The sequence below is a fragment of the Carassius auratus genome, chromosome 49 (assembly GCF_003368295.1).
Source record: "Carassius auratus strain Wakin chromosome 49, ASM336829v1, whole genome shotgun sequence".
NCBI classification, from domain to species: Eukaryota; Metazoa; Chordata; class Actinopteri; order Cypriniformes; family Cyprinidae; genus Carassius; species Carassius auratus.
In genome coordinates this window covers 9624053-9650738 of record NC_039291.1, presented here as the reverse complement: position 1 = coordinate 9650738, position 26686 = coordinate 9624053, and the positions used below count along the sequence as shown (strand labels likewise).

At 33.5% G+C, this 26686-nt stretch overlaps 1 protein-coding gene across 4 annotated transcripts in view; it reads right to left on the bottom strand.

Annotated features, from left to right (window-relative positions):
• Window positions 1–26686, bottom strand: part of LOC113066143 (5'-AMP-activated protein kinase subunit gamma-2-like) — a 62750-nt gene that overhangs the window by 6927 nt on the left and 29137 nt on the right. For 3 of the 4 annotated variants that reach the window (XR_003279132.1, XM_026237830.1, XM_026237832.1), the window contains 6 exons: window positions 25128–25324; window positions 15257–15308; window positions 8935–9044; window positions 5654–5735; window positions 2553–2611; window positions 67–112 (listed from right to left, as the gene is read on the bottom strand). Coding sequence is in view for 3 of the 4 variants with exons in the window: in XM_026237830.1 (XP_026093615.1) it covers window positions 67–112; window positions 2553–2611; window positions 5654–5735; window positions 8935–9044; window positions 15257–15308; window positions 25128–25324 (546 nt within the window). In the remaining variant the exon portion in view is untranslated. Of the gene's footprint in view, window positions 1–66; window positions 113–2552; window positions 2612–5653; window positions 5736–8934; window positions 9045–15256; window positions 15309–15409; window positions 15530–25127; window positions 25325–26686 lie in introns of those variants that run through there. The other variant, XM_026237833.1, reaches the window with a different exon arrangement.

The following is a 26686-nucleotide window of genomic DNA, read 5'->3' as shown; positions in this document are numbered from 1 at the left end:
AAGAAAAATTATATCTAGAAACAAAACAGGAAACTCTGGAAAGAACCATGTGTGAGGATTTCTTACCTCTCCACGTCTCAATTTTATGCTCCTCAAGCTCATAGATTTGTACCTGAAACAAGACAAAAATGCATTTTAAAATAATAAATGTATATAAAGAAATATTCCAATATGTAACTTATCAAATATACTTATAAATATAAATATTAATCTATATTCTAATAATTATTATTGTTATAGGTTTATATTTCTATAATAATAACAACTATTATTTTCATCATCATCATCATCATCATCACAATAATCATTATTTAAACATTGCAATTACATAGTTATTATAAATTATATTATTCTATTTTTTATAAATATTTTTATACATTATTCTTTCAAAAATATCTATAAAAATCTTAATAATGTAAAAAAGCAATATGTAACTTAATAATTCATATTTATTTATAGAAGAGTTAATAATAATAATATTGTTATTAGCATTATTTACAATTAAATTTACAATAAAACGTTTAACTGTTTAACAATAATGATACTAATGATGATTTAAATGAGAGTATTTTAGAATTAATGATATTATACACTCTTGAGCCATAGTGAGCAAAGAAAACATTAAAATCCCTCATTTGACCAAAACCATTGCATCAACTACAAAAAAAAAAAAAAAAAAAAACTTTTCCTGCAACAAAATCTGACAGGCAATTGTTAACTAGTGAGATTTTCAGACAGACGAGGTACAGGTTTGCGTTCACCAACTAAGAAAAACTTCAGGTACTGATTCCTGGAACTGGTAAAAAAAAAAAAAGAGTTAAAGGAGTGTAGTCCCGACCTTGAAGAGCCGTAACGCTGACTGAGTGAAAGTGAGACAGATCACCTAAACAGCTAGCGTCCCACAACGGCACCAATTAAAGAGCCACACCACACTGCTGATGCAGGTTAACGTCTAAACCCACATGACTAATCAAAGAAGGACGGCCGATCAGAGGATGCACAGCCGCCTGCTTCCACATGTTAGCTAATGATTACTGTGGACACACGTGTGCACCTTTCAGTGCGTAATAAAACCAATGGGACAAGAAAATGGGTTAATGCTGATGCTCACTGTTTCCTAGAGGCTCTGGAGAGGAATGATGGGAAGACACTGTTAGTGAGCATGTGACAGTGCCTAAAGGGGACATAATCTTTATTATAAAGTCTATATAAAGATTTTACAGATATGAAGTCCACTAACACTGAATGTCATACATTTTTAAATTGAAGACATCTTGATGTAAATTATTTCTGTTAAGACTGCCTAATCTTTTCAAATGTGACCCTGGAGCAGTCGCTGGGGTACATTTTTAGCAAAAGCCAAAAAAACATTGTATGGGTCAAAATGATCAGATTTTCTTTTATGCCAAAAATCATTAGGATATTAAGTAAAGATCATCTAAAGAAGATATTTTGTAAATTTCCTACGGTAAATATATCAAAAACTTAATTTTTGATTAGTAATATGCATTGCTAAGAATTCATTCGGACAAATTCTAAGGCGATTTTCCAAGTATTTCGATTTTTTTGCACCCTCAGATTCCAGATTTTTAAATAGTTGTATCTCGGCCGAAATTGTCTGATCCTAATAAACCATACATCAATGGAAAGCATATTTATTCAGATCAAATTCAAATCTTGTTTTCAAAAACACTTTACACTTAAGACCGGTTTTGTGCAGGGTCACAAATAAAAACCACGACAAGCTCTGAATTACCTGTTTTTAAAGTACTATTTCAAATAAATGCTGTTCTTTTGAACTTTCTTTTCATCAAATAATCCTGTGTCAGTCTGGTGGAGATTATAGTCAGTATTTTGCCTTCACATATGAATATAAATAATTAAGCCACAGCTGCCTTTCCTCTAAACGCAGGAAGAAGCTTTACAGCATTTTCAAGTACTTCCAGTGTCTGCAGAAAAGATGTGATGATGTGTGAAAGGATGAGAGGATGTTGCTTTTATTCCGAGTGATTAGTGGTTTCTTTGCTCTCGCATGAATTCACATGAATCTATATTTAAGAACAAAAAAACTAAAACAAAGATATGAGCTTATGAATATTGATGAGGAGTTGTACAGTGAATCTGAGGCTGCGAATTATATAGTATCAACTCCATATCGTAAATTACAGAAAATATGAAATGACAGGAGTATAGCTTCATAACAGACGTGATGAAAATAAGCAATTTATTTACAATCCACATCAATTTAACTACTTGAAATGATTTTTCAGGAGCAATTATTAGCACAAAAGACAACAGATGCTGAGGTGTTTCTGGAACATTTGATTCTGATTCCTGAGATCAGTGTGATCTGAGCAGAGCGCTGTAGGTTATTTGTGACTATAAGCATCCCGTCTGCCAGCAGGCAAAGCTAAATGCAGCACTTTTACTGTATACATGTACACTTTATATCACTGAAGTATGAGTCTAAAATTGAGAGTATGTTTCTATCCTAAGAGATCAGTATTTCTTCTAAAAACTAGAAAAAACTAAAGACAGAATGCATTACATACCATGGGTGATTTGTAGTATCTGTGAAGTATGTTGATGAAGTCTGTGATGGTTAGCATGCCTGCAGAGAAACAAGGAAGATTAATTAAGACTTCGGTGTGGAAAGGCATGAAAACCATGAAAAAAAGACTCTGGGAAACATGGGGTCTCCGATAACAGTTTCCCCTCAGAAGGGAGCTTTTTTATGGGATGACTTAATCCACACAGATGAACATGATACTGAAGGAGACATTAGGTCAGCATCACTGCTGTGTCCGAGAGGAGAGTCACATAGGAGTGATGAGTGTTATCTGAGAAGGCCGTATTTACAACATTACATAAACCCTGGCAGCAAACTAGCGGACACTGTGTCTAAATCAGTGCTGGAGTTTCTGAGACGCTCACACTGCCGCGGTGTAATCACTCTCTTGATTAAAAGGTGATGAAAGGTGTAGGCCTATTTATATCCTTATTGTGGCCTGTCTTAATCAGTAAAGGGAGAAATGAGGGTCTGTGGTGTTTCAGGATGTAAGCAGTGCCAGAGACCTGGTCTGGGTGGCCTCAGCCTAAAAAACATACTTTATATTCAGATTCATTTTAGTCAACTAGTGTGTTTGGACTGTTTGGTTAAATAAAAAGTTGAAATAACTGATTAACTGATTTGTGTCAGTCATCAGTATAGGCGTTAGTGTTCCCAGAAAACCATGTGCAGAATTTTTGTAAACTTACTAAATTATGCAATGTTGTTTGATTGGTGAACAATCAAAAAAAAAAAAAAAAAAAAATCAAATATCAAATCATTCATATCAAATCAGTTATTATCATTTTATTGAAATTTTTTTATTTATGTTAATTTAGTTGTTAAATTATGAAATGTTGTTTAATTGGTGAACAAAATGAGTCCATTCATATCAGTTAATATAATTTTATTAATAATATAAACATTTATTTTTTATTTGTATGAATAATTATATTTACTTTATATTATTTTTATTTTAAATATTTTTATTATTATTATTATTATTATTATTATTATTATTATATAAAAATAAATAACATATTTAGCTTAATTTATAGACTATAAATAAAGTGTTTTTACTTCAGGTTCTAGACATTTTTTTTTTTATGATTCCAGCATGTTTTATACAGTTCATAATTTTTCTATATTTTTCAAAACCCTAAAAATTCTAGGTACTGCATATTTAGCTTTATTTAAAATTGTAGCAAGTTTAAAAAAAAGTTAATTTATAGGAGGAAAATATTTTTTCAGTTATTAATAACAAATATATATTTTTCTAAAACAATTATGGATTAAAATTATAGCAAGTTTACATCACTAGTTTATAAAGTGTCATAAAGGAAGCATCATATTCCCCTTATCAGAGTGCAAATTATTAAATTTTCAGCTGAAGAGCTTTTTATAAGCAGGTGTTGGATTAAGTTGAAATGACAAAGACTCCTCATGGAGCTCTCAAAGGTGAGAGGTTTCAAAACCCGCTAATTAATATCACCACCTGCTCTCTTTCCCTCTGACAAACACACAGCTCCTTTTAACACCAATAACTCCTAATAACATGAGGGTGAGTAAACGATGAGAGAATTTCGTTTTTAGTGAACTATCACTCTGTATTTTAGCCTGAGTCTACAGTAAGGTAAGTGACTCAAACGGTCCTTTATCAACGCTGAGAGGCTTATGCTAGACCAGTACACAAGCAAATCTACCGAAACAGCTGCAGCTGGCCACATTAAGCAGGAAATATGAGGGTTTATGAAGTGGAGATTACATTTATAAATGCATTCTATTCATCCGATATGTGACAGTCTTTACAGGGGCTTGTTAAAGACTGTAGTACGGTGTTTAAGTGAGCTGTATCCTGTAGTTTGTCTGTTATGATTGTATTATCTCTCGAGAGGACAGATACTGTCATCTATCGAAAGTTAGATACTTGACAGGCAATAGTTAATGCAAAACATTCATGACATATGATAAATAAAACAGACATATAAAAGTACGAAGGTGCTTGATCAAAAGAAATTACTTTAATAAATATGATACATCAAAAGGCTGTTGTATAAATCTGTATGAAACTCCAGGGAGGGTTGAGAGATAAATGTCAAGGAGATTCTGCTAAAATGAAACATATTCCTTAATTTTTCCTTGAGCATACCTTTACCTGCACTAAAATGTATTTCATTTCTTTCTAGCATGTGATCACTTCCTCAGAGGCTGAATGCACTGAAATAACTAAGCTATTGCAGGTGGATTTTCAGTTCATAAATTTTTTTGAACCAAATTAAATGTATTATTTAATTTTATATATAATGTCTGGGTCAATATCTACTTTAAATGACAACAGGATGAATTCATTCTATTTACTTTCTTCATAATCAAAACATTTAAAGTTTGGGGTCAGTATAATTTTTGTTAAAGAAATTATTACTTTTATTTAGCAAGGAGGCTCTAATAAAAAGAAAAAAAAGACTTTTACATTGTTAGATAAATTCAATTTCAAATCAATGCTGCTCATTTAATTATTAATCAAAAAATCAGGAGAAAAACGTATCAGTAGGCACAAAAAAAAATTTAACTGAACTTTTTCAACATTGATAATAATAAGAAATGTTTTTTTGAGCACCAAATCAACATTAAAATGATTTCAGAAGAATCACATGACACTGAAGACTGGAGTAATGATGCTAAAAATTCAGCTTTGCATCACAGGAATAAATTACATTTTAAAACTTATGAAAATAGAAAAATATATTTTAAATTGTAATTTTTCATATTCATTGCTGTATTTACTGTGTCTTTTGATCAAATAAATGAAGCATTGGTGGGCATAAAAAGAATTTCAAAAAGAAGAATTAAAAACCTTTCAGACCCCAAAATAAAAAATAAATTATAAATTAAAATCAATTATCAAAGCACTTCCATGCCTTGGTTTAAGAAAACACAGATAATGAAAACACTTTTGGAAACCAATCAGACGACAGTAACCAAAGGGGACAAAGAATTTCAATACCTATTACAACTAAAATCAGGTGCTTGTTCTTTCAAAAGGGGTCTTTGTCACTCATATCAACCAGTGCCGTTTTTTTGTATTCATTATCAAAACATACTCACCCACAAAACTCTGTTTCTTGGTCTCCCACAGAGGGGCAGCTCGGACCCCATTGGCCACCAAGGCAAAAAAGGCCTTTTTTACCTAAAAAAAAAAGGGGGGGGGGGGATACTAAAATAATTATGTCTTCACATTTAACACCAATTTTTTTTTAGCACCAGCAGTGACAGGTAGAGGGCACTGTTTTCTGTTTATGCACACAATATGGCAAGAAATTACACCTTTGAAGACCCTCCACTGATAAAAGTTGGTTTTCACACAAAGCCCATGTTCATACATGTCTAAGCATTCAGCCACAAGCACAATGTCTTTAACAAAGGAATGCATAAGAAATTCCATATGTCAAATAAACAGATATTGCTTATGTATAAAGCAATAGAGATTATTTTACATTTTCAAGCGACTAATAAAAATGATCTTGAATCAATTTAATCTTTTTTTTAATTTCTTCTTTCAGTTCATGTTTAAATAGTAAAATCCTTAATTATTATTTTTATTATTATTAAACTATATATAAATACTAGAAATAGCAATAATTATAGTATTAGTATTAATCTACTTATCATTATTATATTATAATGCATATCATTAAACAGTATTACTATTAGTAATACTAATAGCAATAATATTAGCACTATTAATACTTATGCTAATAATTATCAATTATATATAAAATGTCAATAAAGCATATAAGAAGATCTGCAATGTATTTAATACTATTACTACTTATTTGTACTTAGAATATTAATAATAGCAATAATATAATTACTATAACAGAGGTACTAGCAGTAACTATTATTATACATTTATTTTCTTTTTGGTTTTAGATTATTTGTCATTGTAAAGCTTTTGTTTTTTTTTTCTTTAACAATTAAATGCTATTATGTAAAGTGTAATTAATTACACTCCAAATAATTAGGGATGCACCAAAATGAAAATTCTGAGCCGAAACTGAAAAATCTGGATGCACTTGGCCAAAAACCGAAAATGCTTTTTAATCATTATTTACTATTTTGTTAAGTAATATAAAATAATTTTGTAAGACATTCTATTCTGATAAATAATTAAGCAATTTTAGAAAAACTGAAATGTATTCTAGGAGCCACACAGCAGGAATAAAGGAATTTTTTCCTTATCTTTAAGCAAAAATATCTCCTCGCATGATAACTTGTTCAGCACATGCACATAACCTGAGCTGGGCGACCAGGCCTGTATGGACCTGCACAGTAAGGATTTCATTCCAAGCCTTTCACAAAACTCTGTTCTGCACTTTTGCTGGCATGCCATTGTTTACAAAAGGTATAAATCCAAATCCAATTCATGCAAACCATATATATCCTGGGGAATTCATAAAATGTTGAAATCATTAGTACCAGCTATATAAGGTGGATTTGGGCGGGCCGATCCTTTCAAACACTTTCAATACTGCCATGAAGCCAAACAAAGCAGTAATCATGGCGTCTCACGGGCGCTGTTAAATAAATCATGTGAGCCTCTTTTCTTGGGTGATGTTCCAGCCCAATCTGAGATGATTAAACATTAATCGAGACATAGCAAGGAACATAATGAGACGTTCCCCAAGGCTGGTCTTTCTGATGTATGGAAGCTGTTGTGAACTGGGAGGTGGGGACGACGGCTAGTATATCACTGCTGTGAGTCAGTGATCAGGAACATAGGCTTGGATCTTCTGGCCAAAACAATCCCGATGCTGCCGACAGCAAGAAGCCCACTCATCAAGGATTGATCAAATATTTACACGCATCGACCGTGGGTCCCTGCACCTCCACTGAACTTTAGAAGCAGATCGTACTGATGCTGATGGAGGGGTTTATGGGAGCATGTGCAATACCGGATTAGACTGGAAACATATGTGCTGATCACAGAGTACATGATATGTGTATTATAGATGAGCGCTGGGAGAACAGCCGACAGAAACATCAATAAGTGGTATAACAAACCGTTGGGAAAAGAAACAAGACTGATGAAGATAGGAAGAGACAGTGAGAGACAAACGGGACGAATGAAACAAGGTTAGAGATAAGAAATGGACTCCTTTTCTAAAAGCTGCAGCATTTTGAATGAGAGGTCATGTGACCAGCTGAAGATGACAGCGTAAACAGATTAAATACAGATAGAAATTTACTAAATAAAATAGCTCAAGTAAGGATGCATGATATAATCGCATCTGCTGATAATAGAGATTTTTATATTTATATAAAAAAAAAACTATTTAAGATTTGTCAAGTGCATTTATTTGAAATATTTAATTGCAGATGCTCGTTTCTCTTATTTTTACATTTATTTAGTTCTTTGCTGTCATCACAATTCATCTTTAAAAACATCAAGTCACCTAATACAATTGCCGAATATAATCTTTGGCTGATTTCAAACTGAATTTCATGCTGTACATTATAATATTGCTATGTCTAAAATCACTTGTAGAATATATTTATATATAGTTCGGTGCGTATGTGTGTCAAACAAATAATACAGCATTGTTTTAACCACTGCAAGAGTGGAACTTCTTTGGAAACTTCCAGTTGTATATATTGTTACTATTGATAAGAATCAAAGTCTCATCTTTCAAATGATGTACTTTTTTCAGGAAATTCAAACAATAAAAGCAGACTTTGATGTGGCGTGAAAGATAACACTTAAACGCCTTGATTCAAACGATCATCCCTTCCTCTTTACTACTAGTTTTCACGTGAAATAAACATGAATGAAAATTTGTGACCACTCTATCAGTGTTTCAACCGCCTAAACCAAAAGGGGACATATTTTAATTCAGAAATTCTTTAATTACAGTATCTTTAAGCATAACTCTAAATTAAATATTTTATTTCATTTAGATAATATAGTGAATTTCAAAACAAATATCCATTTTTCATATTGTACATTATAATATTGTTGTGTGTAAAAATGACTTGTATAATTTAATATTTGTATATTTAGATAATATAATGGGACATAAAGTTTAATACACTAGTGAAGAGACAATTATCACTCAGAAATTGCTAGTAAATTTCACAAATAATTACAAAGAAATGGCAAGTGACACCAAAATAAATTAAACATTACATTTTTAAGAAGAAAAATGTAAACTTTTTTTTTAAAACATACTCCAATAAACTTTTCTTATTTACAACTTAATTTAAAAATAATAACAAAAAAAGAAAAGAAAACATCAACTAACTGTGCGGAATGAGTATTTTGTAAGTCTTGGTAAACATGTCTGACATAGATTTGTTATCAGTGACAAACACCTCCACAGAGCGCTTACCTGCAGTGTTGTGTCAAAGACCACTAGCTTGGAGCTGGTAGGGACGATGTCGTAGCACTTATGTGACTTCATAAACCGCATGTAAATGTCACTCTCAGATTGTTCAACAGCTGTAAATGACACCAATAAACGAAAACTCAGTCAATTTGAAAGCAAAGTGAGTCGTAAGTACGTGTCAATTATCTGTTGGTAAGCACTAGCACACTGCTAGAAGGAACTGATTCATTCAGAATGAAAGGGTGTTTTATTATTTAAATGAATTAATAACATTAAGCTGAACAAGGTTCGGAAAAACAGTATTCCTTATTCAGTGTACAGAGAAAAAAGCAGGCTGAAAATAACTGCTGTAATAAATTACAAGAATATCTACTTCTCAAACTAGAACTAGTTACTAGACATTTTTTCATCTGACAGTCATGTTAACTTCGTTTTCATACTTTTTGATGTCAAGGGCCAAGATAAAAGAATCCACTTATGAGGGACGCCTTTCCTAAAATATAATGGCAGTGAGGTGTGTAATATTAAGTGTAATATTATAAAAAAGTACATTAAATATAATTAGTAATATTATTAATAATAATATTAAACTTCCAAATTTATTATTATTATTATTAATGACAAGAAAATTTTATTTTTTACATTTTTATTAATAAATTGTAATTAAGTATTATTAATAACAATAATAATATGACACTGAATACAATTATACTGCAGAAATAAATGACTATAATATATAATATATTCATTTTATAATTATATAATAAATATAATGTTGTTAATACATTATGATAATTTATTACTTTTATTAATTTGTGTTACCTTTATAATAGGATACTTCATATATAAAGAATATTACAATTTAGACAGTATAAATATATTAAGTATATTAACTTTAAGTATTAATAATAATATAATTTATTATTGTTATTATTAATATTATTATATGATACTTATACGTACATTTATACTGGGTATATAAATACTTTGAATTATTATTATAAAGTTAATAGTTACTGTACATGAAATAATAATACATTATTATTATAATTATTTTATGTATATTATCTTTATAATATACACAATTTGATATTATCTAAATACATGAAAAGATATTTAATATTTACTGTACATAAAATAATAATACATTATTATAATAATTATTTATATATATTATCTTTATAATATACATAATATGATAAATACATAAAAAGATATTTAATAAACAATGTAAAAAATATATTAAGTGTTAAAGATAACAATAACAACTTAATAATAATAATAAGAAGAAGATTATTTAATTTTATTTAAACTAATAATATCAGGGCTTTTAAAATTGTGTACTGAAGCCAAAGAAAATTATTCAAATATTTTATGAAAAATCCCTAGCAACAAACAAACAAACAAACAAAACAGCAACTAAAAACAACACACTGTAGTAGATCTGGCAGCATGACATGAATGGGTGACATGAACCCACTGAACTGTGGACTCTGATGTCTCTCTTCTTGTTCCTTTCAGCAGCATCCAGCCTAATGTATCCAGTTTCCATGGTAATTCTTACAGTAGTATTCTTAGACGCTAAACTGTTTCATCAGAAGCTGTCTAGACAAAAAAAAAACACTGAAATATTTTGTCGCAAGGCTGTTTGTGCAATCTAGGAAGACTCAAGCGCATCTGCCCCCACAGTCTAGACACCTAGCCTGATTGTTTCAGCTAAAATTGATCAAAAGGCTTAGTGAAGAAAGTAGATCTCACTGACAGTAATTGCTCAATTCCATCGTGCAAGTAGCGATCAACGTCATTCTCACATAAAGAAGCAAGTGTAACGTTGTCTGTGTGTTGAAAATATTAAATTCTAAAATCCACTGTTATATTTTTTGTGTTTGCACACTGATGTAAACAAGCCCAACACGCATGAGCAGCAAGGTAGAACAACGTCGATGTTCCATTTCCATTATTGTGAAACCCGCGAGACAAATCAAAAACACAGCTCCGATCACAGCGTCCTCCATCCTCCTGTTGTTAACTTTTTTCTTCTTTGTTAAAGTTGTTGAACGTCGTACACAAATGACATCAGTGTTGACTGGCTTAGGTCACGTCCTAGTACACACGGTCATTGTGAATACAACCTTTTAAATGGTACTGGGAAATAGTTCGCGCAAAATCGTCCCAGTACTTTAGTACTGTACATTTAGCTCTGGAACTAAAGCGGTGCGAAAGGCCCAATAGTGCCCTACTGTAGCTACCAGACTACTGTGCTAGGTACCCCAACGGAATGTTCCCAAAAAAATGGTATGGTACAGAAATCTGTCCAACTACGGAGAATTTTCAGTAAGTGACTGACCTTAACATTTCTGTTACAATGCTAGGCCACAGATAGCAGACAGTGCAATGTGTGCTGGCTCATTCAGTGTGATGAGGTTAATAAAAGCCTGGTGTTCAAAGTATTTCTCACCATCGCTTCAGCTCAGCACAGTTTAACACCACTGGCTATTGTCAAAGAATAGCCCTGCAGTAGGTCTAGTATTAGCTCATGGAAACGATTAAAATAGGACAGTACAGCTGCTGCTGCTTGAGGAAACTTTACTGAGGGAATTCAAAAGTACACGCAGAAAAGCTCACAGTTGGGACAATATGTACTTTGTGGGAAATTAACATACTTTAAATATGCTAAGTTAATGTAAAGTATATGCAAAACAACTCTGCAAAGAGTGAAAAACACTTGTGGTGCTTTAAAAAAAAACGCAAAAGTACATTCAGACCTGTCTGTCATAACAACAGGCTAAACCAATGACATGAGTTTGGGGGAGGGGCTATATTTAGATTGCAACAGTCCCCACCCACTTTTTTCAACTGCGTCATGCGCAAGGCTTAGTGGTATAAAGAGTTCTTTTGGCATGATTTGTTTGTTTTGATTCTCTGATTGGTGGAGGTTATTTGTAGAATCATGGGTAATGTCGTTTTTCACCAGCAATTCCACTGGTAAACATGATTAATTGAAAATTAAGTTTAAATAATGTGGGCTAATTAACAACTTCACAGCTCATGGTAAGCTTGTTTTTAAAGATTTACATGTAGAAAGAATTAAAATGCATTAAAAATCAATTCCCTGATGGACAAAATGAATGTGTTTTTTACTTCCGAAACACAACTGTTGCACTGACCAATAGCAAACATACCTCTTCATACCTCATTACAATAGCAACAATACATAAATTCCAGTGTGGGATTAATGCAAATTGTAATAGAATATAATATATATGTATTTATTATCTACAAATAAGCCCAAACAAATGACAAAAGACTACTCTGAAAGTCTGAATGTTTGGATCTACCACTACCAGAGGCATGACACTCTGGCTGATGTCCACCATGGCTATTCAAAGAACTGAATTACTGCAGAATGAATCTTTTGTTTGTTGAAAACTCTTTGGTTTTCACATGCTATTACATCGACATGCCAGGCTGCACTGGAACGCTTCGCATACACATACTTCAAATCAATGCTTTCAGACATCATTTAATGATGGCGTTTTAAAAACGAACACATGCTATTATATTCAGTATTAGGGCTGCACGATATTGGGAAAAAATGACATTGCAATATTTTATTTTTCTGCAATATATATTGCGATATTTTTTCTTACAAACAAAAATGGGGTGAGCACACTAACATTCTCATTTTAAATGATTTAAACTCCGACACCATCGTGTCAATTGATTAATATGCACAAGGAGAGAGAGCAAGACAGCGCTCGTGTTGTTTGAAGACGACTCGCTCTCTCTCTCTGTCTTTCTCTCTCTCTCTCTCTCTCTCTGTCTCTCTCGTGCAAGCGCTCTCTCTCTCTGCCCCTTTAAACTTGCATGTGTTTTTCAGTCCTGTCAATGATAAACTTTCACTCTATGATGGTTAAGCTGTGCAATTAATCCGCGAATCACATTCGTCGAGGACCGGGGAGCAGCTGGCCCGTACAGTTAATGAATAACGGATCAACTACGAGAGCCTACATCGTACATCCTGCGATGTGACTATCGTGGATTCGTATATCGCGATATCGATGCTTAAACAACACATCGTGCAGCCCTATTCAGTATATTAATTACAATAGGTTCATCCAAAAATTGCTCTTTTTGTGCAATTTCAATGCACAGGGACTTGAGATTTCAATTTTCAATGTGGACATCAACGCACCATAAAAAGTATCATCAAAGTAGTCCATACAAGTCATGCACTATACTCAAAGCATTTGATAGCTTTGTTGAAAACAAAAATTTAAAACAATTAAAAATAATTTCTGGTATTTGAAATATATATATATATATATATATATATATATATATATATATATATATATATATATATATATATATAATTAAACTTAGATTGCTGACTTAAAGTACTTCAAATTAAAGTACTAAAATTATTAAAACTAAAGCTGAAGTAATAATAAACCAGCTAAATAGAAATTATAAGAACAAAAGTTAATAAAAATAACAAAACCACTTAACAAAATTACTATAACTTAAACTAACATTTTAATTAAAGTGAAAATATTAAAATAAAACACAATTCTAAATATTTATTTAATTCTATAATAGTATATAAACAATACTAAAATATCAGTAAAAAAGAGGCCTGTTTACTGAGTTGAACTTGATCTAAATCAAGGCCATAATTTTCAGGAAATAATAACTTAAAATATGATCTTTTTGGTCTGTGAAGTCAATGCGTCAGTGCAGAATAGCGCACAACAAACTCATCTAAAAACTTTTACTGAGATAAAAAATGAATACATTTTGGGCTCTTCCATCCAGCCGCAGAGTCAGCATAACCAAAAACACCAAGAAGGGTTTTACAGTTAGATATCAGCGAGAGGTGGAAGTGTGAGTGAGGGTTTTGAGGACTTCACCGTCACTGATGGCACCTTGGGGAAAACCCTCAACCTCAACATGAGAGGGCAGATCTGCAGCCTGCACAACCTGCTCTCTGTTTCTCCTAAAAGCTTTGCAGAAAGAACACCAGCAAACGCCCATAGAAATGATGGCAAGACTTGCTCTGCCACATCAGTGTGCTCGCCTCATATATTGCTGGGAAAACCTTGCCGGAGGCGAAAGAACTTCAGAGGAAAATGTCTGCTCTGAAAACAGTTTCAGAGCTGCTTCATACCCAGCCACACAGCATTCCTTGTTAAGTCTAGTTATTTCAATAACGGACTAATTGCTTATTAAAATTGCAGCAATAAGCTACTTAAAAAAAAAAACAATTACAATAAGGTACCACATTAATAAAAAATATTCTGCATAAACGCTTTAAATCACACCAAAATATACTTTTAAATTAACTTCTACATTGTTGCAGCCGATATTTTAATTAAAAGTGGTTATTAAGCAGCACAACCGTTTTCAACAACAATAATAATAAAATGTTTCAAAACAAATCAGCATATTAGAATGATTTCTGAAGTGACACTGAAGACTGCAGTAATAATGCAAAAAATTCAGAGCTGCCATCATAAAAAGAAATTACATTTAACTATATATTAAAATAGAAAATAGCAATATTATATTGTAATCATATAAAAATATTACTGTTCTACTGTATTTTATATTATTAGTTATTTAATAAATGCGACATTGGCGAGTTAGAGACTTTCAAAAAATATTTTTTAAAGGCAATGTATATAAAACATTAAAAATATCTTATTTCATAAAAAAAATAATACAATATATTTTATTATATATATATATTGGATATTGATAATTATTTGTACAAATTATATTAAAATATTAAAGATATATATATTCTGAACTGTGCATGTGTGTTTATGTATACACACACACACACACACACACACTTTCTGACACCCCATTTTATGATCAATATGTATATGCATACACATAATTGGGCAGCATTACCCTCACCCCTGAGGGACTCCTTGACGTGGGTGAGAGGCTCTCCAGCCAATAGCATCATCTGACGCATGTACACCCAACAGGTTAGAAATGACGAATGAATGGGGATCCCGATACATAACTGGGATCTCCAGTGATTCCTACTGAGCAGCTCGATGTAAATCGACACCTTGTATAAAAACGCCACACAAGTGTGCCCCAAAATGACCGACCATATGATCAGAGGAAAATCCGCATCGCGCGATTGTACCCGGGTTAGATTATGAATGAGATTAAAATAGACTAAGTGTTTGTACTAAATAAGTAAAAAACGAACATCACAATGTCAAGACTGCGAAGGTGTTGATGCAGCCGGTTCAGAAAACGAAGACAGATCGTAACATTCACAACAAGAGTGAAATCTATTTACCTTCATCCTCGAGATCGAGTTTCTCCAGCATGTCTTCAGATAAACCGTGGACCTGGGGACAGAGTGACAGTGTCAAGCACAGAAGAGGCGATTTCAGGCTGTCCTCCCCTCTCACACACTCTCTCTCACACACACACACACACACTCACTCACTCATTCGTCACTGGCAGACAGACAGTGAAGAGACCGGTGAGATCGGAAGTTGGCTGTCAGAGATTAATAAAGATACAGGTGACAATAATCGACGGCAGAAAAAACCGACCTGGCTCGGAATAAAAAAAACAAACAAACAGGTTAAGCGTTCATGTTTTCGGAGCTATTGTAGGGGACAGTCAGTGTTTGCAGGCGAGCTCCGATTGTGTAGTGTGTACTCGTGCATCCAATGTGAAGGCAGGCATGAGAGACCCCCCCCCCCCGGCTTTTTATAAATGGACTGTTCCAGTTTTCTGCAGTCGCGAGCCGCAAGCCAACGGTCTGACATGGATTGTTTTAAAATCAATTATTCCGTTTACTCATTTCTTGTTATGAGCAACAGATAATGTGCCGATATAAAAGCGAGCGGAGTCAACCTGTCCAAGCTGGCTGGTGTTGGGTGGGGATTTTGATTCATTCAGGTGAATCAAATCTTTTGAGTCGGTTCACCAAGATGATTCGTTGACTGATTCAGTGACTCTTTCTGCAGGTTAAAAGTCCGCTTGAAATCCATATTGACTTTATTTTACTATCGCACATTGCTTATCTTGATGTAAACAATTAATCCGCGCAAGTTAATCTGAAAATCTGAAGAAAAAAATAGTTTGTTTTAGTAATCTTTAATCAAAATCTTAACATTTAATTACGCTCTGGAATGGCATGCCTTTTCTGATTATGCCAGTTTGACGGCTTGGGCAGAATATCCTTAAACACACCCCTCCAACAGTTAGATTTCTATGAGTGAGAGACAAAGGAGCGCAAACATAAAATCATGCCCTCTTTTCAATATTCCGTTTCAGCTGGAAATAGGCTATAGTCTTGCATTGCCAGACCTTCAGACTGACCACTGAAGGTCTGAGATCTATGGCAGCTTTCATTGTCCAAGTCCAAGGCCTGCCCATGAGGCCATTTGACCGTAATGTCAAACAACCAATCACAGTTCGTTTTGTTAAGCGTCACGTTTCAGGGTGTGGAAATGTCGCTACAATAACAAAAACTCTCGGACATATTTGAAAGATTCTATGCTGCGAACTTTAAATATTTGACATAATTTTGAATAACCAGTTTTTAGTTGATCCTGATAAGCGTTCGATCGTCACAGATGTAAACATGAAGGTTTGGCGCCACAGCATTTTTGTTTTCAGACGGAACGTTAAATAACATGACACACATATCTCCCGGAAATCCTGTATATTTCAACCAATCCGATGACGACTTACACATTGTCTCCACTTTTGTGTCCCATATGCATCAGACGTTTAGCCAATGGTCCATGGCCGTGACGTCTTAGGCTGAGACTACGAAATACGTCACTACACTGTATTGCTTGGAAGTTTAGATCATTTAACCGAGTTGGACCTTGAGTCTCATTCAGCAAAATTAACAAATCTTTTTTCGTAAAATGTAATTTAAAATGTTACGTGTTATTTCCCTAACACATCTATTACTTATGCAAACGTTGATCTCACTACAAACAATACAAAACTATGATGGTTTCTTTTTTGGTGAACTACCCCTTTAAAGTTCACTGTTAGACTTTTCTGTAATTTCTACAGTTATTTACCATTTATCAACCAGTATAATACTGTAAATTCTCTTTACAGCTCATAACTGTAATTCCCTTTGAATCATGGGAATTTTCTGTGACATTAAACACCAAATACAGTGATTTGCTGTATTTTTAAAAAATAAAGTATAATACTGTATTTACCACAACGGACTATTTGGCGCTATTTGGATCGTCAGGATTTGCTTTACGATTTAGATTAGGAACCATCAAGTGCAGGGTTGAAGTTTTGCCCGAGGAGAGTGATCAGCTGACGATGCCAGAGAACATAATAAGAGCTGCGTCCAAGGACAGACACCTTGCGAAGATTTTTTCATCCCCGTGAGTAAGGAAGAGGAAGAACAGCAAACAAGCAAGGTAAATATGTGTGTGACTGCGTGTGCCCGCGGTTGTCCGCACCCCAATTTTATAGGTTAACATTTGTCAGCATTGGCACTAAAAATGAGGTAAACCTAACGTTTTATATTTATATATAAAAAAAACGTTGTGAGTTGAATTTATTGAATTAACCCCGCTAACAACACGGAACAGTTACGTCGTGTTTTAGCAGGGAAGTTGATTAAAATCATGATTTTTTAAATCGAGAATAGCAGCTTATTAAAACGGAGTTAGTAAATTGACGTTGGCCTAACACAGTTGCGAAATAGCATAGTTTATTTTATATATATTTTATTTTATTTAAACTGTCGTTTTTTGTCATTTTTGACATTTGGGTCGACTGGGTGCTTTACGAATTAGATTAGGAACTAGCAGTGAGTGCAGTCGCAAGTTTTGCTCGAGGCCAGAGCTCACGGTTCTGGAGACTTTAACGGTTTCTTCTGAGGTAAACCAAACGTTTTATTTAAAAAAGATTTTGTGGGTTTATTGAATTACCGATTAAAAGCATTTTTTTTATCGAGCACAGTTAAGCTTAACGTTACATTAAGACGAAGTTAGTTAGTAAATAACGTTGGCCTCTAACTTAGTTGAGTAATAGCATCGTGTTTTTTTTTCCATTTAAACGGTGTTTTTATATTTTTCCTCATTTTTGACATTTGGGTCGACAGTGTGCTTTAAGAATTTGATTAGGAACTAGCAGCGCAGTGCAGAGGCCAGAGCTCACGGTTCTGGATTCCCTTAACGGTTTCTTTTCAGCATTGGGGCTAAAAACTGAGGTAAAGTTAACGTTAAAAAAAAAAGTAAAGACGAGTGTATTGAATTAGGATTAAAAACTTTTCGAGCAAAGTTAAAATTTCATTTAAGACGAATTAAGCCTAGTCTATTGTGAAATACATGAAATGTTATTTTTAAGCTGCATTTTAAACATGCAGTAATAATAGGTCTTTTTGTGTTTTAAAAACAGCTACAACAGAGGCATCCATCGAGAAATACATGAGCCTTCCAGCCACACCAAGACTCATAGTGCTTGGTAAGAGAAGGTTTTGAGCAATGTTAGTGTACTTCAATGAGTGTTTGCCTTTTAAACATTTGTAATTGTTTTTTTTTTGTTGTTTTTTTTTTAGGGAACAATTTCTCTCTTCCACAAAGTGGATGGTAAGCATTGAGGGAAAGGTGGCCTATGTTTTGGATGAGCACCTGGGATGTGCAGATGCCTTTCTGTATTCTTCATCTTCTTCTACATTTTCAACATTGAATACCAGGAGACTGCCTGTGCAACACTGGAACTCAGAAAACAGTAAGTACATCTTCATTTCTCCACACTTTGTTTTGTTCTGTTAATTCAAAGTTTAACACGTTTAGTTGTCTGTTTAACTAAATCACAAAATTATATAGGTTTTTACTTTCTTGTAGCTAATTAGCCAGGTACCATTATATTTCATCTGCCAAAATAAACTACAAAATAAAAAATTCCAGAAGATAAAATTATCTTGAGGAATTTAAGTCCTGGACAAACAACATTTTTGGATTGTTTTGGCAGATAAATATAATTTATGAAAACACATTAGAATGATGGCCTGTCATTTTACGTAACTATGCAGGATTAATAACTAATGTGGAAACAAGATTTACTAACCAGTAAGTAATAGTAAAGTAGGACTGGGATATTTTTTATTAGGTAATCAGTAATTTCTGAATGAGATTGGCCTCATTAAATACTAATAATTATGAAATACCCTTTTACTAAGTTAATTACTAATCACAACCTTACTGTGTCTTAGAAGTTATCACTTTTCTTTTTTTTTTACACTGAATATGGACCAGTGGTTTTGTCTCAGACAAAGGTTAATGTTGTGATTAGTAATTAACTTAGTAGAAAGGTATTTCATAATTATTAGTATTTAATGAGGCCAATCTCATTCAGTAATTATTGATTACCTAATAAAAATATCCCAGTCCTACATTTAAAATTATGTACTGATTAGTTATTCATTTTTCCATGTAAGTTATTGGTAGTAACTGTAGTGATACTGTAGAACTACTCATTTGTCCTGCTTTACTTCCTGCATTTACCTAGAAAAGGCAGTTCACTCAATAAAAATGAAAATTCAGCCATCATTTAGTAGCCGTCAAGTTGTTCTAAACCTGTATAAATGTATTTGTTCCGCTGAACGCAAAATATTATATTTTGAATAATGTTTTTAACCAAACAGTTTTGAGGCATAATTCACTTCTATAGTAGGGAAAAAACGATGGAAGTAAATGGTGCCCCAAAATGAAATAAATGATGACAGAGTTTATTTTTTGGGTGAACTATCTGTTTAATGAAGAACCATTTTTCTAAAGTGTTACCAAAAACATTTAAAGCAAAGGCACTGAGGGATAAGAAATCTAAAATGTATTTTTTTGCTCATGGCTTAAGAAATACAGCACACAGACTCCAAAAATATTTAAGCCTGTTTTTAAGATTCTTTTCTACTTCAATTGTATAGTAAAATTAATTTTCCTTTAAATTTTATTTATATTAAGAATTTGATGTTTTTTTTTTCTTACATTCATTGTTTCTTACTTAAAGGTTTTTCTTGAGGATAAACCCAGAGGAGGGAACAAAATGCACCGCCAAAACCGGAGTGAGTCGGAAGACAGGGGAAGTTGTGAAGAGAAAGACAACAGTAATAAACAACAGTGTCATCCTTTCTTCACCACCTAATGGAGTTTGAGTAGAGAAACTCGGACTAGGTGAGATGCTTCTTAACAGGACATCTACTGTATACAGACACTTTTCAATTTGACGATACTAATGCAGTTTACTTTTAATTCGTCCTGCAATAATGGTTACAATGTTGTTTTTGATTAAATTGAATTGAGGTGATTCAGTAATATGATGATTTTGGAGGATGTAGTTTGTGCTGCTTCTATTATGTACTGACAGTTTTCTATTTAATTATCTATTCTGTTAAGCTAAATAACCGAAACACCTGGAATCAGGTTCAGCATCACTACAAAGAACATTCTTCAAAATATTCATAGCATTGAATCACCACCTCCCTAAAATATTTTCAACAATCTTCATGATGGCATTGCAGGACTGGATTAAACAGCATTTGTTTTGTTAGTTTACCTCAAAGTGTTAACCAAGTGTATAAAATACTGTTTAACCATATGATGAAATGTAATAGGATTCATTTTTAGGATTTTTAAAATTTAAATTCTGTGTAAATGTGCACATTTTATGACTAACTTTGTCATTCTTACCTAGAGGGACTTCTGACAGATTCCTGCCATAATGAAGAATATTCCTGGTTGTTTCAAGTCATCAAATGTGCCAGGTTTATTGACTTCCAAAGAAGATGAAAAACTTGAGTACTTATCTACTTTCACAATTTATTGGCTTTGGACATTTAGGTTTTAGTCAAGTATATGAGTATTTTACACCAAATTTACAGTATTTTTAAGTGACATATTTCTCATGTATTTTCCTATGAATTTAATACTTTAATGCACATTCAATAATATGTTATTTTGTCAATTCTTTAATTTATTCCTTGTTAATGGATGTAAATGTTAAATCCAGTATACAGACAAAGGACAAAAAAATGTTGCACTGTCCCAGCATTGTATCTTTAACGACAGTTCTTTATGCATAGTCCAGATACTTTGTTTTAAAAACAATTTTCTGCAGTGTTTTTGCCATTGAATGCACTCTAATTGCTTTTATACATGTAAATTCATGCTCTTTCTTTTTTTTTTTTTTTTTTGAAAATAAGATATGAATTGAGAAAGTTTTAAAATGAACTTTCACACATTTACATTTTTCAAGTTTAAGTATTTGCAATGCTTTAAATAAAGAATTTCATGTTTCATAATAATTGTGTCTTTTTGGACTAAATGTCAGGACTTGTGTAGGATAAAAATTATAAAAGTGTAATTTTAATTTAGTAAGAATTAATGATTGATTAGGATTAATGTACTGTTAACCAAGGTGTTTTTACAGTAATGGTAATAATACTGTATTATATGATTACAGTAACATGTAGTTACTGTAAAACATGATTACAGTAACATGTAGTTACTGTAAAACTAAAATGCGGTTCTTGTACTGTAAATCTCAAATACAGTAACTTACTGGCAACAGTGTTGCCAGTAAGTTACTGTAAAAAACCCTTGAAAAGTCTAACAGTGTTCACATGAAATCAAAATTTACAAAATTAATTTTGTTCGCACCCATTGCTAGTCTTGAGGTAAACAATGTATCCGTGGTTAGCTATCTATGGTTTTTACAACAATTGGCTGTGCAGGATTGTAGCATCTTTGAATATTCATGTAAGTTGACTGTTAAAGATGGCGGGGGAATCTACGTGCTTGATACAGTCAAATGGGGCATTTACCTTTAGGCATTTCACTGATCTACTGTATATATGATCAGTGATACATATCTTTGATTCCTTCTCTGATGATGTCGGTATGGCTTGGTCAGAATATGCCTTTACAATCATTCTAATTCTATGAGAATATAACCTATAAACTAAATAATAACTAACTACAGAGTATATTATGTCATTTGAATCACTTTCAGAGCTTTCATTTTTTTCCCAGCTGATATGCAATTAAAACACTGACAGCCAATCAACATTCTCCCAACTTTAAGCATTTAAAGCTACAGGCGACATAACTATGTGGACTCTGTTATCATTCTCTAGGGCATGTGTTCTCAATTCCACTCTATTTAGTTTGTCTCTCTAATCTGACGCCCTTGGTTAAATTAATGGCTCTCCCTCTTAACAAGCTCTGAATCAGTTGCATTGAATAAGGGAGACATACAAAATGTGCAGAGCAAGTGGTACCCCAGGACTGAAATTTAAAACCACTGCTCTAGGCGGGTCTTTAGAGCAACACACCAGTTATGTCGAAAAGTTCTATATAATTCAGTTTTCTAAAATCAGGGGTGTATACCAGAAAGGAGGTTCAACAAACTCTGACTGAAAACTTGAACCCATGGGTTAACAAACCCCAAAATAGGAAACTCTGAGTATGGTTTCAGAACAGCTAAACAGAGTAAGTTCAATCCACTCCAGTAGGTTGATTCTGAGTTTAGTGCCAGCACAATGAATTTTGAAAGGCCATGATCAATGGACATAAACATTTAATAAACATTTGACTTCTATTCAGTCAACAGCAAGAAGGCAGAGACTCGTAAAATGTGAGGAGAACCTGCACCAGCACCACTGACAGATGAAGAGGAGATGGCCACAATATTGAAACCCAACTGAGAAAAGAATAACTGTTGCTTTTGTATTTCAAGGAAATAAAGACGACCAAATTAATAGTGAATCATTTGTGTTTAACAGCTGTGGTGGTGGTTAAGGCATATATCTTGCACTACACTTCCCTTTGGCATCCTTCCATTCCATTCAGTAATCAGCTTCATTTTCAGAAGGCGCGATGATAGTGTGTCATCAATGCATCCAACCACACTGGAAATCCTAAAGGAAATTCTAATTATTAGGTTACTTAGAGGCTGCAAGATGTCATCAGGTGAAACCTCATTTAAAAGTAGTACTGCTCAAGTAAATATGTATGTGGATATGGCAAAATAAAAAGAAAATAAAATCCTCTCCTGATGTAAATGTAACTCCCTGCAATTGAACGCAGCCTCCTCATCAGCAGAATCCTCAGTAAAAAGACATGCCATTTTTGTCACATTTACGGTGTCTGCATGATGATTCAGTTTACACACAAATTCTAAAAACACTAATTGGTTGAGTAAATGAGGCATATTCATTCAGTATGTCCACAATGAATTGCCTCTAAAAATTCAGTCGCACACTTGTTATCAGTGAACAGATATGTGTCAATGCAGAGAAGAATAATTCATTAAAATAAAAGATTTGTTTAACAACAATGACGCATTCATAAATTAAACACTAGTTGTTTAAACCTGAAGGGAATTTTGTAAGTAGGGAATTTGTACATGAAATGTTAACTTTAAAATGTTACAAAATTGTTTATATTCTTAATACAGAATCTTATTATTGGCATTATTTCTCTTCTTGATTGTGCTTGTGATATTTGTGAGTGGTTTTCCAACAACAAGTTCTTACTCTTTCATATCTAAAATGCATTTGCATTTTGGGGTGATTGAGTGATGTTGGTGCAGTGGATAAGACACCTGGTGTGAGAGACCCGGGTTCGAATCCACTGTAAGACACCAATGTGTCCCTGAGCAAGACAATTAACCCCTAGTTGCTCCAGAGGCGTGCGACCTCTGACATATATAGCAATTGTAAGTCGCTTTGGATAAAAGCGTCAGCTAAATGAATAAATGTAAATGTAAGTTTCACCTCTATGCATCCAAATTTAAATCAGCTCTATCCGCAATGTACAGAAAGACTGTGCAAATCAAGCCAGTAGTGCGGCACTGTTGTTTGTGTTGTGCCCATCTGGCCGTAACACTCTTTCTTTACCTCCTGTCTCTTTTTTCTTTTTTCTCCACTTAATGGCTCTTCTTGGACCTAGATAGGATGAAATCAATTTAACATATATATCGGTTTAAAATCATGAAAACCTATAGAGGCCGTCCACGCTCCAAAGATATTTCACACAACTGTTTTTAGTCTTCCCCAGAGCCACATCTGGCATGGAGGGTAACTGAAACGAACTATGCCCAAATTCCTGGCTGATGAATCTAAACGAACTTGAGCCCTTGTGAGAACAACCTCATGAATATACAACAGATGTAAACAAACACATGAGGGGGGACCACGAGAAAGATGTTAGTTCACAAATCTGGGGAATTACAAATAATGGGAGACTGGGAAAAAAGTAGTAACTTTAGTAGTAAGTAGTAAGTGTCAGACCTTGACAGAGAGTGAGAGGCAGGTTATTTAACAGACAGCAGTGAACAGTGAAGGTGTCTGAGCAGCTGTGATTCTGTTCATCCGCATTGACCCAAAAGAGACTCACACTCAGACTCACATGTCAGTGGATCAATGGTACATGAAATGAGAATCGCTGAGAGTGGATTTTCAGGGGTTGCTAAAGATAAAGTGACATTATTGCAATGCATTAAGTTGTAGATTTTTAGGCATGAATTCATAAAACTTGGGCTTTTCATTTATATTTTCAACTATGTTGAAACACTGCGCACTGAGTATTTCTTAAAGATAAATTATTATATTAGATAATTTATCAAATAAATTTACAAACTAATACTGTATGTACCATAGGTGAATGAGGCCCAAAGTGTGAGAGAAGGAGTAAAGAAAATGCACATAAAGATTCACAAGAAGTGGATTACACATGTGCTGAGTGCAGCCTTGGACCTCTGCTTAAATTCCCGGGCAGGAGGCAAGGACAACAGCATGCAGATGGTGACTGCTGTATTGATTTTGGCATGTGAACGTGATGAATGGTCAGTGTGTTGAGTCGTAAAAACCTGATTAGATCCATGGACAGGAACTGGCGAGTACTTAAAGTATTGTGTGCCTCTTTTAAGGAAATGTGTAGATTTATAAATGTTGAAAATATATTCCATAATTAAAGTATAAAGACACAAAAGACTCATTTTCATGTCAATGAATTCATGTGATTCATGTGACTCTTCAGATAAATATATGTGTGTATATAATGTTTCACTTGTATTTATCTATTAAAGCATCAGTCGGATGATCACTTGAAAATGAATGATGCAGAAAATGTCTAGGATGTGTCAATGTCCCACTGCGGATCACTCACCGCACGTGAGGTAGATAGAGGTGCTGAGCAGGGACAGGGCGGTGGTTTTGCGGCAGGCGGGCTGTGGTGTTGTCCCGTGTCGAGGGGGGAGGAGGAGGAGCGCTGCACTGTGTCATTCCGACTGGCTTCCAGAAGAAATGCTGAAGTCTGCTTGGTGAGTTGTGTTGGTGTGGTGGGTGTTGAGGAGATACCAGAGGCTGTAGAAACAGAGAGAAGATAAGACACGACAGATATCATCTATCTATCTATATATCTAGAATAAAATTTGCTGTTACTAATGCAGAAATGATACACTGCACCTTTAAAGAGCCACACAGATGGGAAATAAAACATTACCTGTATTACAGTGTATGATGTAGCTGTCTATCAGTGTAAACAATGTGCAAAGTAATTAAACCAAAAAGTACACGATTTATAAAGTTATTGGCTTCTAAAGTAAGGAGTCGCCTCTGAATCGCTATAGATTTCGTTATAGATTTCAAATCTTTTGCCCATCTCAGTGTTAATTTTGACACAAAATTTTAATTTAGTTTTAGTCTTAGTCTTTTGACTATAATTCTTTTTAGTTTTAGTCAAGTTTTAGTCATCTGATTTGTTTTAATTTTAGTCTTATTTTAGTCGACTAAAATTGTTTGGTATTTTAGTCGACTAAAATTGCTTGGTATTTTAGTCGACTAAAATAAGACTAAAATCAATAACAGATTTACTAGACAATTTTTTACAGCTGGTATAGGAAACAAACTTAACCAAAATATATAAAACACAAATTCAACTTTATTTCAACACAACTGTGTCTTTATTTCGATTCAAAAGCGTTTATGCAGCAACAAACACTGTCATGATAATGTAAACAATAACTAGCTGCCAATTGACCATCAATAAAAGAAAAATAAAGTTAGGTCCAGGACCTTAAAGCTTACAGCTGAGCTGAACAATAAGTGCATACATTTAAAGTAAATATTTAATAAGTTGGCAGCTAGGTGGATAAAAAAGTAACAAGATTTTATAAGGTATTCATTTGTCTAGCAATATTGTATGTTTTAAATACTACAATATTGCTAGATTTGTATGTATAATGATAGGATGTGAACATTCATGTTTCACATGACTAATATAGAAACATTTGTGATATTGTCAACAAGTAGAACATTATAAAATATACTAAACATTAGTATTAATCAAATGTATTTATCATGATATTACGTATTAGTATTGTGCTCTCATCTAACTTGAAGAAGGGGCTATTTTACAGTACTTTTCAGTTCGTAATATTTAATGCTACAACATCTACGCACTGCACTATTCCAATTTTGCTTAGCTCAATAAACAAAAGAACATCGTTGTAAAATTACATTTGAGAAAATGTCCGGGTGGCTCGTCTGTAAATGTCTTTTCAAATTAGTTGTGTTCTTGCCACGAATGAGCGCTCTGCGTGCTTTACACTTTGTTTTGTTTTGTTCGTCGTCAAACGTGAAGTGAGCTGTGGACATTTTGTCGCTCTTTTAGACAGTAGGGACTTTAAGCAACAGCTGCAAATGGAACGGCTACAGCGACCGGAA